Source organism: Hypomesus transpacificus, chromosome 1 (assembly GCF_021917145.1).
Source record: "Hypomesus transpacificus isolate Combined female chromosome 1, fHypTra1, whole genome shotgun sequence".
Lineage (NCBI taxonomy): Eukaryota > Metazoa > Chordata > Actinopteri > Osmeriformes > Osmeridae > Hypomesus > Hypomesus transpacificus.
The window spans coordinates 3,706,749-3,721,748 of NC_061060.1; the positions used below are offsets into that span (position 1 = coordinate 3,706,749).

Consider the following 15,000-nt stretch of genomic DNA (forward strand, 5'->3'; position numbering starts at 1 on the left):
TCTCTCTCTCTCTCTCTCTCTCTCTCTCTCTCTCTCTCTCTCTCTCTCTCTCTCTCTCTCTCTCTCTCTCTCTCACTCTCTCTCTCTCTCTCTCTCTCTCTCTCTCTCTCTCTCTCTCTCTCTCTCTATTAATCTCTCTCTTAACTCTCTTAACCCCACACAACCAATTCCAATGTATCTTGTCTTTTACAAATGCCAAGGGAGTTCTTCCCATCCATACTCATTTGCATATCGATGTACGTGTGCCTTCTTTGGCCCCATTTCCGTGCCTTGAAACCCCTTCCCCATCCAGCCGGTTATATCATCTTAACACCATCTAAAAATGATAACAAAAGATGACGTCATCACTCCCTGCTTCAATGTGGCCCATGGTGTGCCGCCAGCGTCAAATGAACCCTGGCCCCATAGACTGTCAGCAGCCTGGCCACTGTTCACAGGCTGGGCACAGACTGTATGGATCTGGGATCATGTTCGCATCATAGCTCTGTGGCTGGAATATGTTTGTGTGTGTGTGTGTGTGTGACTCATCTCATTGTTAAACATAAACCCAACACACGTGGCTGATGATCTGAAATATTCATGAATCAAAACCATTCAGGCCTCTGCTCTCAGTGACGGGCAGAGACACACACACACACACGCACACACACACACACACAAGCATGCAGAGACATGCACAATCCATCACAAAGCTGTGACATCTGAGTTGGATTAGCCCGACACAACGACAACATCCACATACATGAAACACAGCAGAGTTCAACGACAAGCAAGCTGAACTGGAACCGTGGACTCCAGTGTCTTCAACGCTGTGAACAGAAGTTCCCATCAAGGACTAATAAAATAATGTACCTCTCAGTACGAACCAGGGCTTCATGGAATGAGACCCCAGAGGAAGCTGCTGGGTCAGGGCCTCACTCAGTGCTTTGATACAGAGCTGGCTTCACATTACAGTCCTCATCATGGATAAAACAGTTCCAGATGTCTGCGTGCGTGTGTGTCTGTGTGTCTGTCTGTGTGTGTGTCCTGTAGACCAGTGCCATATTTGGGCCGGAGTGTCTTAATATCCACACACATACACGCATACTGTCTCTTTTTTTTGCTCTTTTTGCTCGGTGTCCAGCAATCCATAAGGACTTCACAGAAAACCTCCATATGCCATCTGAGCCTGTATCACCTGGTGTCCCAGGTCATCTGCACACCTCAGACACCAGTATGATCCACATCAGCTACTGAACACAGCTGTATGTCTGTGTGTGTGTGTGTGCGTGCGTGTGTGTACACGTTTGTGTGGGTGAATAGGGATGTGAAAAATATTTGTACTGATTGCAGTGACCGTACATGGGCCTGATCTGGCAGACACACACACACACACACACACAGCAGACCCACACACAGACACACACACACAGCAGGCCCACACACAGACACACACACACAGCAGACCCACACACAGACACACACACACAGCAGGCCCAGACAAAGGTTGTACTCCTGCTCTGCTCCGGGACCTGATCCACACTCTGTTAACACTGCCAAGCTAATCAACCCTCTCTGAATTGAAGCCATAGCAACCACAATTACATGCCACAACACAACGTCGCCACTTTTACATTCCAAACTCATCTCCTAAAATGAGTTTTGCAGTGAAAGCCTTTGTCTGACTTGGCAGATGTGCTGAGTGAAATTATTTTTCTGATAAAGGTTTTTAGAATCCATCATCTCAAGTATAAACGAATGGATGGATGAAACTCAATTCTTTTCAAACATACATTCCTGTCCTGTGAAATGTATTGGTATTGTGTTGACTGCAACAGTACTTGACAAAGAAGAAGGAAAGTGTTTCCACGCAGACGACCATTAGAGACTGTCAGCCGTTGGGTTGTCTCCAGAGAGAGAGAGAGATGGATGGACTGTCAGGGGAACAGTCCCATGTGACCAGATGTGATCAGTACACTCACTGAAACATCGGCTTTCGGTAAACCCTAATGGAAGCAAAATTGATGTACAAATAATGTTTTCACCTGAGCAAATAACAAATCTTTCTTTCAATACAACTGTTGTTTTTGGAAGGAAATCAAACTTTCCTCTCAGGAATTTTTTTTTACTTCAAAACTTAAAACAACAGTGTGCATGCATGTGTTTGTGTGTGTGCGTGTGCGTGTTAACATGCTACATGCAACACTCACCTCTCCCTACTCCTCATCAGTTCTACTGTCTGGTTGCCATGGGAAACGAGTGGGAGGTAAACAGGAAGTCAAATGTTCTCAGGGATGTGTGTGTAGTGGGGGGGGGGGGGGGGATTGGCAGGGGGTTGGGGGGGGGGGTCTGGGGGGGACAGAGGAGGAAGGAAAGAGGACAAAAGCTCTGCAACATTAGAAGAGTGTTCAGAGCTCTGGAGTCCATTCATGGTGTACTTGGGGGGATGTACACGTGGTTCTGCCTGGATCATCCGTTGTCATTACAGTAATGTGGAGTTGGGTTTCACTGTGTGAGACCTGGGCTGTGGGGGGGGCCTCATCCATCTGACCTTAGACAGCAGCTTTCACATGTGTACTGCTCCATTGTAATGATGGATCACATGCACATACTGTTCAGAACGTCCACCTCTCTCCCAACACACACACACAGAGAATATACACCGCCCCTCAACACACACACTCACAAACACAATATACACCGCCCCTACACACACGCTCACAAACAGAATATGCTTGGCTCCCCCCCCCCCCCCCCGCGCACACACACACACACACAGAACATACATCCCCTAACAAACATGCACCTAAATAGGCACAGAACCAAACAAACAAAACCACACGGAAATCAAACATTGCTCAACGTAGTGACTTGGTGGGAAACAAGGGAGAGAAGATGGATGCCAACTCAGGGATCGTGATCTGTCCCAGAAACCCTCAGTTGTCCCAGATGTCCTCACTAGTCCACTGAAACTACCAAAGTTAAATTCATCTTTCTAAATGACATTGGCCCCCGACGTCCTGTGCTCACAAACAAGCAATCGCACTTCTGAAGGTCTTGGTCATTTAAAACTTGCTGATTGGAGTAGCTTGTTTTTTCGCGTCAAAAAAATAATTTCCTCTTGAGTGAGGCTCAACATCCCTGGAGGATGAGCAGTGAAAACAACCTCTCTGGAAGACGGTTCGGTCCTCTGCACGAGGAGCATGTCGGGGTTTGAAGACCACAGCGCCATCCTGTGGCAGTGATGGGTTCAGCAGGCCATGAGGAGAGCCCATTGGAGGGTTTCCCAACAGCATCTACTACATCTGTCTGTTCTGCGTATCTTTCTGTCTCTCTATCCGTCTTTTCTGCCTCACTACCAGTCTCTCCGGTCTCTCTACCTGTCTCTCATCTCTCGACACGTGTCTCCACAGTAATTGTCTCTCGCTCTTTCTGTCTGTCTCTACACCTGCATCTCTACCAGTCTCCATGACTGTTCCCATTATCTCTGTCTGCTGTGGGAGGTGGGGACACGATCAGACGGTGAAAAGACTGGATGATGCAACACCTCCGTTATTCAACATGAAAACAAGGAAAAGTTCAAAGTGCAAGCGCATTTATTTCTCTTTTTGATTACATTTCTCACTCAGTCTCAGGAGACAGATGGCTCAGGACTGAACACAGGAGAGAGAGAGAGAGAGAGTGAGAGAGAGAGAGGTAGTGAGTAAGAGAGTAAAAGAGAAAGAGGGAGAATTACAGCAGCACAGAACCACTATCCACTCTCAACCTGGTCGTGATTATGGAGGGAGAACGCATTTGGGGGGCTATTTGTGCGTTTATGTGTGTGTGTCTGTGTGTATGGATGGTGTGTGTGCTAGTTTGTTTGAGTCTCAGGGAGAAAGGACATGATAAAGAGACCACTTATCTCTATTCCTGATCCAGGGCACAAACAAACACGCTACCCTGCTTCCTCTTTAGTAATTTGACGGATCATTTTCTATGTGTTTGTGTGTGTGTGTGAGAGAGAGAGAGAGAGAGAGAGAGAGAGAGAGAGAGAGAGAGAGAGAGAGAGAGAGAGAGAGAGAGAGAGAGAGAGAGAGAGAGAGAGAGAGAGAGGAGACAGAAAGATCATGTGTGTGTGTATAAGAAGAGAAAAAAGAGGGAGGGAGAGGAAAACTTTTTAAAAGTTGTGTGTGTTTGTTTATTGAGACAGGAAAGCAGAGGTCAGACCCGGTTTACTAAGACACACTGGTCCGTGACGCGCTGTCACGACAGAAGACAGTCAGAGCCAGATGAGACGGTGAGGAGGTTCTGGGACACTGAGGTACTGACTAATGATAGTGAGCAGGGCCTCTGACCGAGGGGTGACCCTGGGACACTGAGGGAAGCCTAGGACACTGAGGGGCCTGGGACACTGAGGGGCCTGGGACACTGAGGGGGCCTGGGACACTGAGGGGCCTGGGACACTGAGGGGGCCTGGGACACTGAGGGGCCTGGGACACTGAGGGGGCCTGGGACACTGAGGGAGGCCTGGGACACTGAGGGGGCCTGGGACACTGAGGGAAGCCTGGGACACTGAGGGGGCCTGGGACACTGAGGGGCCTGGGACACTGAGGGAGGCCTGGGACACTGAGGGGCCTGGGACACTGAGGGAGGCCTGGGACACTGAGGGGCCTGGGACACTGAGGGGCCTGGGACACTGAGGGAAGCCTGGGACACTGAGGGGGCCTGGGACACTGAGGGAGGCCTGGGACACTGAGGGGGCCTGGGACACTGAGGGAAGCCTGGGACACTGAGGGGGCCTGGGACACTGAGGGGCCTGGGACACTGAGGGAGGCCTGGGACACTGAGGGGCCTGGGACACTGAGGGAGGCCTGGGACACTGAGGGGCCTGGGACACTGAGGGGCCTGGGACACTGAGGGAAGCCTGGGACACTGAGGGGCCTGGGACACTGAGGGGCCTGGGACACTGAGGGGGCCTGGGACACTGAGGGAGGCCTGGGACACTGAGGGGGCCTGGGACACTGAGGGAAGCCTGGGACACTGAGGGGGCCTGGGACACTGAGGGGCCTGGGACACTGAGGGAGGCCTGGGACACTGAGGGGCCTGGGACACTGAGGGAGGCCTGGGACACTGAGGGGCCTGGGACACTGAGGGGCCTGGGACACTGAGGGAAGCCTGGGACACTGAGGGGGCCTGGGACACTGAGGGGCCTGGGACACTGAGGGAGGCCTGGGACACTGAGGGGCCTGGGACACTGAGGGAGGCCTGGGACACTGAGGGGCCTGGGACACTGAGGGGCCTGGGACACTGAGGGAAGCCTGGGACACTGAGGGGGCCTGGGACACTGAGGGAAGCCTGGGACACTGAGGGGGCCTGGGACACTGAGGGGCCTGGGACACTGAGGGGCCTGGGACACTGAGGGGGCCCTGGGACACTGAGGGGCCTGGGACACTGAGGGGCCTGGGACACTGAGGGGGCCTGGGACACTGAGGGAAGCCTGGGACACTGAGGGGTCTGGGACACTGAGGGGCCTGGGACACTGAGGGGGCCCTGGGACACTGAGGGGCCTGGGACACTGAGGGGCCTGGGACACTGAGGGGCCTGGGACACTGAGGGAAGCCTGGGACACTGAGGGGGCCCTGGGACACTGAGGGGCCTGGGACACTGAGGGGCCTGGGACACTGAGGGGCCTGGGACACTGAGGGGCCTGGGACACTGAGGGCCCTGGGACACTGAGGGAAGCCTGGGACACTGAGGGGCCTGGGACACTGAGGGGCCTGGGACACTGAGGGCCCTGGGACACTGAGGGCCCTGGGACACTGAGGGGGCCTGGGACACTGAGGGGCCTGGGACACTGAGGGGGCCCTGGGACACTGAGGGAAGCCTGGGAGTCGTAGGCACTTTGGTTCTTTGGTTGAATCGCTAGGACATGGGCACGCAGGTTCTCAAAATTCCACTGCAGGAACATCTCAGAACCTTAAACATCCGACAAGGTTTCCATGATACCATGAGCTGATCCTTTACAAGGCACCCAACAGTGTGATGGAACTTGAGCTGTTCTATTTTATGGTGACAAATGTATTCCGTTCACGTGGACTTGAAAGCTTTGGATGATGTGCTTTCAAAGCCATGCGTTATGAATATTGTCTTGTCAGCAATATTTTGCCTCAGGGTAGTTTCTTAACTAAAACAGTATTTGTTTGTACCTTGAGCCCCGATTGTGCCTAACTTGACTGAGTGCTTCGTAAGCTGGTGGTGACGGAGAGTGCTGTGGCAGCAGAAAGTTGAACAGTTCAGAGGGTTTGTGAAATGAGTGACTGAGGACTGTGAGTTAACCCCCTCAGTGATGCCGTGGGGTCACTCCTGCTCAGGGTCACGGCTCAGGGAACACGGACGCCCTGTGTGTGAAAGGGTCCACCGCCTGCCCACTGATGTGTGTGAGCAGGAGAAAGACCACCAGTCACACACGGTTTGGATGCTGAGCGTCATCGCAGGAGGAGGAAAACCTCTTTGTAGTGGCAGGGTTGTCAACCATGTCATGGATCAAGGGTATCTTAAGATTTGATCACATTTGCAAATCATATTTACAAAATTATAATGATCTGTATTTGAGACCAAATACAGATTGGTCAAAGAAATTGGTATCTTAAGATCACATTTGCAAATAATACTTACTAAATGTTTTTGGTCAAAAGGTTTGGACAACATTTTTGGGGGGGTTAAAAAATTGGCCAGCACGCCAACCCCCTGTAGAGGAGTCCTCTCCAGCCCCTTTGCCCCCAACATTTACATTCATTACACTTACATTTAGTTATTTAGCAGACGCTCTTATCCAGAGCGACTTACAGTAAGTACAGGGACATTCCCCTGAGGCAAGTAGGGTGAAGTGCCTTGCCCAAAGACACAACGTCATTTGTCACTGCTGGGAATCGAACCGGCAACCTGCTGATTACTAGCCCGATTCCCTAACCGCTCAGCCACTTGACTCCCTCCTACAGGGGGGTGCTGTTGCACCTCTCCAGCCCCCTCAGTCTGAACACTGGAGCTCCCGTGGGCGTCTCATCCAGGTAGGCCAGAGCTGGGTTGTCAAAGGCCAGCTCCGCCTTCCTCTGGGCTGACGCCGTCTTGGGGTCGTCAGGGGTCGCCGTGGTGACAACGGTCACCACCGCCTGTTGGTCCCCGTCTCCGACCTCCGTTGCCATGGTGGGCTTGCAGCGGACGGTTGCCTTGGTGATGAGGCGGTCGAGGGGCTTGAGGGAGTGCATGCAGCTGGGCAGGAAGTCCCAGGTCTGCAGGCGCGCAGGGAGGAACCCAGGGCTGTGAACCTGCATCACGTTTACCATGGCGATGAAGACGGTCACACCCAGGAAGGGGCCGCCCACGCCCACCATCACCTGCCAGCCGGCCAGCGAGAGGCCCAGGACCAGCGAGGGCAGCAGCAGGAAGCAGACCAGCAGGTACAGCACGGCGAACCAGCGGTACTTGGCGGTGCGCTCACCCAGGGTGCGAGCCATCCTGATGGGGAAGCGCAGGGAGGGAACCGGGTACCACAGCAGAATGCCCAGGATGTTGAAGATGAAGTGACACAAGGCAATCTGGGAGCACACATAGAAGCAATCTGTACTACCCCAATGACACGTCGTATTACCTGTATGACACCAGTCTGTACCTGTGTGAAACCAGTCTGTACCTGTATGACACCAGTCTGTACCTGTATGACACCAGTCTGTACCTGTGTGACACCAGTCTGTACCTGTATGACACCAGTCTGTACCTGTGTGAAACCAGTCTGTACCTGTATGACACCAGTCTGTACCTGTATCACACCAGTCTGTACCTGTATCACACCAGTCTGTACCTGTATGACACCAGTCTGTACCTGTATGACACCAGTCTGTACCTGTGTGACACCAGTCTGTACCTGTATGACACCAGTCTGTACCTGTATGACACCAGTCTGTACATGTATGACACCAGTCTGTACCTGTGTGACACCAGTCTGTACCTGTATGACACCAGTCTGTACCTGTATGACACCAGTCTGTACCTGTATGACACCAGTCTGTACCTGTGTGACACCAGTCTGTACCTGTATGACACCAGTCTGTACCTGTATGACACCAGTCTGTACCTGTATGACACTAGTCTGTACCTGTATGACACCAGTCTGTACCTGTATGACACCAGTCTGTACCTGTATGACACCAGTCTGTACATGTATGACACCAGTCTGTACCTGTGTGACACCAGTCTGTACCTGTATGACACCAGTCTGTACCTGTATGACACTAGTCTGTACCTGTATGACACCAGTCTGTACCTGTATGACACCAGTCTGTACCTGTATGACACCAGTCTGTACCTGTATAGCTGCAGCCAGCTTGTCTCCCGGGCTGGCCAGGGCAGCTAGCAGGGCTGTGGTGGTGGTGCCGATGTTGGAGCCCAGAGTCAGTGGGTACGCCCTCTCCAGACTGATCACACCCACACCTAACAACGTCAACAACAACTCCGTCAGAAGATTCATGTGGCTGTTTGTTACAAACCAGCATGCACAAACATCCTGTGTACTTCTGATGAAAGGTCTACTGGGACTCGTTCCTCTTGAAACTTGAAGGAAATGGTTCTATAAATATTCATCATCATTTGCGCTCCTATTTTGGGAGGTGAAAGCACACCCTGTCTGGGGTCTTGAGGAGGAGCCTGCTCACCTATGAGTGGTGTGAGGGCGGAGGTGAAGACAGAGCTGCTCTGGACCAGGAAGGTTACCCCTGCACCCACACACATGGCCAGGTACCCTGCCAGCCAGCCACATGGAGATGGGAGGTCTGCAAGGAAGAACAGGAGAGCAAGTGTTAGTCTGCCTGCCTGCTTGTCTGCCTGCTTGTCTGCCTGCTTGTCTGTCTGTCTGCTTGTCTGCTTGCTTGTCTGTCTGCTTGTCTGTCTGTCCGTCTGTCTGTCTACTTGTCTGCCTACTTGTCTTTCTGTCTGCCTGTTTGTCAGTCTGCTTGTCTGTCTGTCAGTCTACTTGTCTGTCTGCCTGCTTGTCTGTCTGTCTGTCTGCCTGCTTGTCTGTCTGCTTGTCTATCTGTCTGCTTGTCTGTCTGTCTGTCTGCTTGTCTGTCTGTCTGTCTGCTTGTCTGTCTGCTTGTCTGTCTGTCTGCTTGTCTGTCTGTCTGCCTGCTTGTCTGTCCGTGTGTGTCAGCTCCATGGTAACGGCCCAGCACAGTCCCCTCCCCTGACACCCACCTGTGTTGATGACCTTCTGGATGACCTTGGCCACTTGACCTTGGAGGAGGGAGTTGAGCAGCTTGACCAGGAGCACCAAACAGGCGCAGAGCACAGCCAGGGAGCCTGCCAGGAGAATCAGCCCCACAGACAGGTCTGACAGCTGGGTGTCCACGAACAGGTGCCTGCCTGTGGAGAACCAGGACCAGGACCCTCAGTTATAAGTTGACATTCATGAGAACTTATAGACAGAATCCAGCCAGCCATAAAAACCCTACACATTGTGTTGTTCTGGCTGATTCTTATTGACAATGTCGCCGTTCTCTGCTTGCTCAGTGCTCTATCGGAAGTGTCTCTGTGATGGTTGTGCTCACATCTCTGGACGTTGACCTCAGTGGTGACATTCTGAGGGATCCATATTGTGTCACCATCCTGCCAGCAAGGGTAGATGGAGCTACAGTTGGCCACACTGCTAACACTTGTGTTCACCAAGGACTGACAGCGAGGTAAGGAGGGGGGGAGGAGGGAGGGGAGAGAAGTCAGAAAGGAGATCAGAGGAGAGAAAGAAGAATACGATTAAGATCACACAAATATCTTTTGATGGTTTGATTGCTAAGTCGAACTGACAGATCGATTGGATGTGTGTATGTGTGTGTGTGTGTGTGTGAGTGTGTGTGTGTGTGTCTCAGAGCTGGGCAGTACCGTCACTAGGTCAGAGTGACACCACTTTTTCACCAGGCTGTGGTTCCTCATCCCCTGGTCTCCCATGGCGATACCCAGGATCACACGCTTGTCCAGCTGAGTGAAGAGACAAGCCAGGTGACCATTACTCTTCAATTACTTTCTTTATCACTTACAGTAGTTATGAACTTATTACTTAGAGAGGACATGGATGACTACCTTGGTCACTGTAAAGACCATTACTTTACCACAGTTTACTAACTCCAGTATTATTTGACCATGTATTGATTACCATAGACAATGGAAATAGGTTTGACTTTGACGGAGTGGATATATCTGGGAGAAGCACTCCCTGCCTCTAAAAATGAGCGAGCAACACACACAAATATGAGGCAGGGAGCAAATGGCGAAAAGATCCCCTTGACGGGCCGTCACACACCTGAATGAGGAGCTTGGTGACTGGTTCTGTGAGCACCTTCAGCAGCTCAGGCGCGTCCTCGCCGGTCTGGAGGCGGAGCCTGCTGACCAGGTTGAGGGCCAGCCAGCCAATCAGACCGGTGAAGGCCTCCAGAGGCAGCAGCATCAGCACGGACAGCCAATTGAAGCAGTCGTGCACCGTGGCTCCAGCGAATGCTCTGTGGGTTCATTGGCTCCTTAGTTACCATCACATGACCTGAACACTTCCTACTACTCACAGCTTAGTTACCATCACATGACCTGAACACTTCCTACTACTCACACCTTAGTTACCATCACATGACCTGAACACTTCCTACTACTCACACCTTAGTTACCATCACATGACCTGAACACTTCCTACTACTCACACCTTAGTTACCATCACATGACCTGAACACTTCCTACTACTCACACCTTAGTTACCATCACATGACCTGAACACTTCCTACTACTCACAGCTTAGTTACCATCACATGACCTGAACACTTCCTACTACTCACAGCTTAGTTACCATCACATGACCTGAACACTTCCTACTACTCACACCTTAGTTACCATCACATGACCTGAACGCTTCCTACTACTCACACCTTAGTTACCATCACATGACCTGAACACTTCCTACTACTCACACCTTAGTTACCATCACATGACCTGAACACTTCCTACTACTCACAGCTTAGTTACCATCACATGACCTGAACACTTCCTACTACTCACAGCTTAGTTACCATCACATGACCTGAACACTTCCTACTACTCACAGCTTAGTTACCATCACATGACCTGAACACTCCTACTACTCACAGACGCAGGCTAACAGGAACTGGAACTGAGGTTAGCAGAGAAAGAGGATGGATAGAGCTCGGCAGTTTTTTGCTTTTTTGTGCCATTTGGCCGCTGGACTCTGAGGGGTTTACCGTTGAAACTGGCTCCTCTCCCCTGCCTGCATCATGGCCACGATAGTGTTGGTGACTGACGTCCCGATGTTGGAGCCCATGATGATGGGAATAGCAGACTGTACTTTCAGTACTGGGAATTAGGAAAATCACACACAAACACACACACATATAGAAAACACCCCCCTCCCCCCGCCGCACACACACAAAACACAAAGCAATTAATTACAATCATCCAGAATTCCCTACACCCTCTAAATCCAAGGTAGCATACTGATTCAGGGTGCTGCAGAGTGTGTGTGTGTGTGTGTGTGTGTGTGTGTGTGGGGAGGGGGGATATGTGTGTGTGTGTGTTTGCATCACAAAGCAGGCCCGTCAGACCGGTAGGTCCCACTCACATCCAGAGGAGACCATGCTGACGATGATGGAGGTGGAGGTGGAGGAACTCTGGACCAGCACGGTGACCAGGATGCCCACCACCAGCCCTGCTACTGGGTTAGACAGCACTGCGCTGTCCTGGAAGATGTCCCCTGCCACCTTACCTACACACACACACACACATGCATTCACAGACATATATATATACAAATGTGCACAGAGATCCGTACACACGTTCTCACACATGCACGCATTCACTGTAAATGTTAAGTTGTACCCAGTCAGACCCAAACAGGCTGACTCATGTCTCCAACCAGGGCTGTCAGAGGATATCTTACCCCCCACCAACTGGAAGGCTGAGCTGAGGATGTCCAGCGAACACACGAAGAGGAAGAGGAGGAGGAAGGCTGCTGGGATCTTGGACCAGGTGAGGAAGGTTTTTCTGATGCCGCCAGGGGTTTCCATGGAGCCCAGAGAGGAGCTAGCTGTGCCCCCGACGACCACAGATCAAAGAGTACACACACTCATTTTATTGTGCTAAAGTCACTAGATCAGAACAGGATTTTCTTTTTTTTACACACATAACCATGGTAACTGTTGCTATACCTAGCTAGATAACCTTCCCCTAAGACCACCTATGGCCGGATTGTAGCCACGTTCCCCCGGCCAGTGTTCTGACCAATACCAGCAATTTCCACTGAAGAAAAGATATTCAACACAGTGTGAATGGGCTGCTGTCCTTGGACATGTTTGCGTGTAAACACTTTCTCCAGTGGAGACATTGATACAGAACGCCCAGACGGTGAAAACATCTTCAGCCCTGGCTCTCTGACCCTGGACCTGAGACTACAAACCAGCTTGTGTCCTCATCCTCCTACAGCTCCACAACCCTCACTGTCTGCCTCATACTCCTGAAGCCAGGATCATCTCACAAGGATCTCTCTCCTCTGCTGAGTAAAAACTTTTGATGTTTGAGAATAATGCAGAGAGACAGAGAAGGGGGGGGAGAGAGAGAGGGCAGAGAGAGAGAGAGCAAAGAGAGGGCAGAGTGAAAGAGAGGGCAGAGAGAGGGCAGAGTGAGAGAGAGGGCAGAGAGAGGGCAGAGTGAGAGAGAGGGCAGAGAGAGGGCAGAGTGAGAGAGATGGGATAAAAGGAGATGGCGGGAGGAAAGGTAACAAGAAAGAGAAAATCACAGTTTAGATAGAATCTTCTAATGGAGGTGAGCTGAGTAATTATTCATCTGCATGGCACTCAGCCTTCCACCAGCATGCGACGCTGTTCCGTGTTTCCCACAGCTCCGTCCAGAGAGGGGCATGATTAACGAGCATGCCTGTGTGTTATCTTTCAGACTGACGTCTGGACGGATGGCTCACACCCATCATGGAATGATGAAGGCTTTCTAGAAGTACCTGGAGTTGTGAAAGCTATTTACATGATGCAGACCATTTTCCAAGGCTAGGCTGCGTGTCCATACCTTAACACGTCCTTCTCAACCAATGTTATCTTTATACAAAACATCAAGAGCTAAGATTTCTCTTCGTGGTAAAAGTTAGGTTTGATTGAGAATGTTCATGTAGAGACTTAATATTCCCCTTACCTTGGTCTGATGAAGAGGACCCAGGGATGAGTGTGGAGCATAGGCCACGCTATATATCAGCCACACATCACCACACTGATTAACTAATCCCATCATTGGTGATCTCATTGTTAATAAATGACAACTAGTGTGAACATCTAATATTTTATCACTCGTTCACTGCATTTAGGTCACTTCTGAGTTCATTTAGTCCGACATTAACTCACCCATCTGAACAGATCTATACTCATTAATGTGAGTTGTATTTGATTATTTCGCATATTTGTGGCAGAATAGTGGACACCTGACACCTAGTGGTGAAATGGGGTGGTCAACAGGCCAACGCTGTTTAATAAAGGACATGTATGCCACACACGGTAGCTGCTTTGAATACAGCAGGCCTACACAGCCTCTCCCTCACACACTGTGAGGGCAGTGGAAACCCTGTGTGGTGTCTCCTGGGTAAAGGTCACCAGATTACAGGGCTGTTCTGGAGTTAATCATTACGGCTTTCGTGTTGTTGAACACTGGGGTCAGCTGAACTCTCTCACCCATGTCACAAAGCCTTCAATCTGCCGGGATGATGGCTGCTTGCAGACTTAGGGAAGGTTAAAGTGTGTGTGTGTGTGTGTGTGTGGGGGGGGGGGGGGGGGGGGGGGGGGGGGGGGGGGGGTGTGTGTGTGTGAGTGAGTGAAGGGGAAAAACAGAGGAAAACGACAACGCCCCACTTAACAGCAGTGCTTTATTCTAAGTACACGTTCAGTCATGTGCAGAACACTGTGTGTTCTGCACATGACTGCACATGATGCACATGATGCACATGAGTTGTGATAATCCACCAGGGGGCGCCAGCATCACTTGAGTTCTTCGGTGGAGGACGAAGGCATGTCAGGACCTTCAGGACTCTCCTAGAAGACACACAGTTTGTGCACATGCTTATCAGCTCAACGTCTTACTAACCTCACACCTAGCAAAGCAGATAATTCTGCTCACCCACCTTAACCTTCTCTAAGTCTGTTCTTCCAGGCAGATTCAGGGACTTCTGTGAGGAGACGACCTGTGAGGTCAGAGGGACAGGCGAGGGTTCGAACGGAGAGAATGAAAAGGGGGGTTCGAAATGAGGTGTGGGAACATGCAGATAAGAGATACAAGGAGAACAGAAGTCTATGCAGGCAGGAGGGGCAGGGAGGCCTAGGAGAGGTATGGAAGCTCACCTTCTTGGTCTGCTGAAATTCCTCTGTGGATTTAGATCTGTTCTTCATCTGCTTCTGGAGGGAGGGGCTGGAGGGGCACTGGGGAACACAAATACCTGATTAGTCCAAACTGGGTTTTTTTTTTCGTTTTTTTTTTTAGATCAATGATTTCTGCTGCTTACCTGGTTCACCTTTTGCTCCATAACTCCAGGCTGTTAGCAGGCCCAGCAGGGTGACAGCAGTGTAGAGTAGTGTCGTAGCAGGAGTGTAGCAGTTTATGATTAGTATGGTAGTAGTATAGAAACAGTGTAGTAAGTTGTGGCAGTTCAGTAGTGCAAGACCGGAGGGAGTCAGCTGCTGCTGGTCTGTAGAGAGAAGGAACATCCTTCACTACATCACAGATCCTTATACCATGGCTTATCCTACCTTTACACCCAGGCCAGCCCTAACCCCAGGACTAGCCCTATTACCCAGGCCAGCCCTAACCCCAGGACTAGCCCTATCACCAAGGCTAGCCCTAACCCCAGGACTAACCCTGTTACCCAGGCCAGCCCTAACCCCAGGACTAGCCCCATCACCAAGGCTAGCCATAACCCCAGGGTAAGCCTTATTCTACAATGTCTCTGTG

At 51.1% G+C, this 15,000-nt stretch overlaps 1 protein-coding gene and 1 long non-coding RNA gene across 2 annotated transcripts; both read right to left on the reverse strand.

Annotated features, from left to right (window-relative positions):
• Nucleotides 1-6,953: 6,953 nt before the first annotated feature.
• slc34a1b (solute carrier family 34 member 1b) lies at nucleotides 6,954-12,068 on the reverse strand. Its single transcript, XM_047051619.1, has 10 exons — nucleotides 11,942-12,068; nucleotides 11,624-11,767; nucleotides 11,247-11,358; nucleotides 10,307-10,502; nucleotides 9,889-9,984; nucleotides 9,561-9,681; nucleotides 9,208-9,375; nucleotides 8,670-8,786; nucleotides 8,324-8,448; nucleotides 6,954-7,556 (listed from the first exon to the last, which is right to left on the reverse strand). The coding sequence occupies exons 1-10, from the start codon at nucleotides 12,066-12,068 to the stop codon at nucleotides 6,954-6,956; spliced, it is 1,809 nt and encodes a 602-aa protein (XP_046907575.1).
• Nucleotides 12,069-14,000: 1,932 nt separating this feature from the next.
• LOC124471419 lies at nucleotides 14,001-14,736 on the reverse strand. Its single transcript, XR_006956542.1, has 4 exons — nucleotides 14,555-14,736; nucleotides 14,394-14,471; nucleotides 14,177-14,236; nucleotides 14,001-14,087 (listed from the first exon to the last, which is right to left on the reverse strand). It is a non-coding gene; the product is annotated as an uncharacterized LOC124471419 (long non-coding RNA).
• Nucleotides 14,737-15,000: the final 264 nt, after the last annotated feature.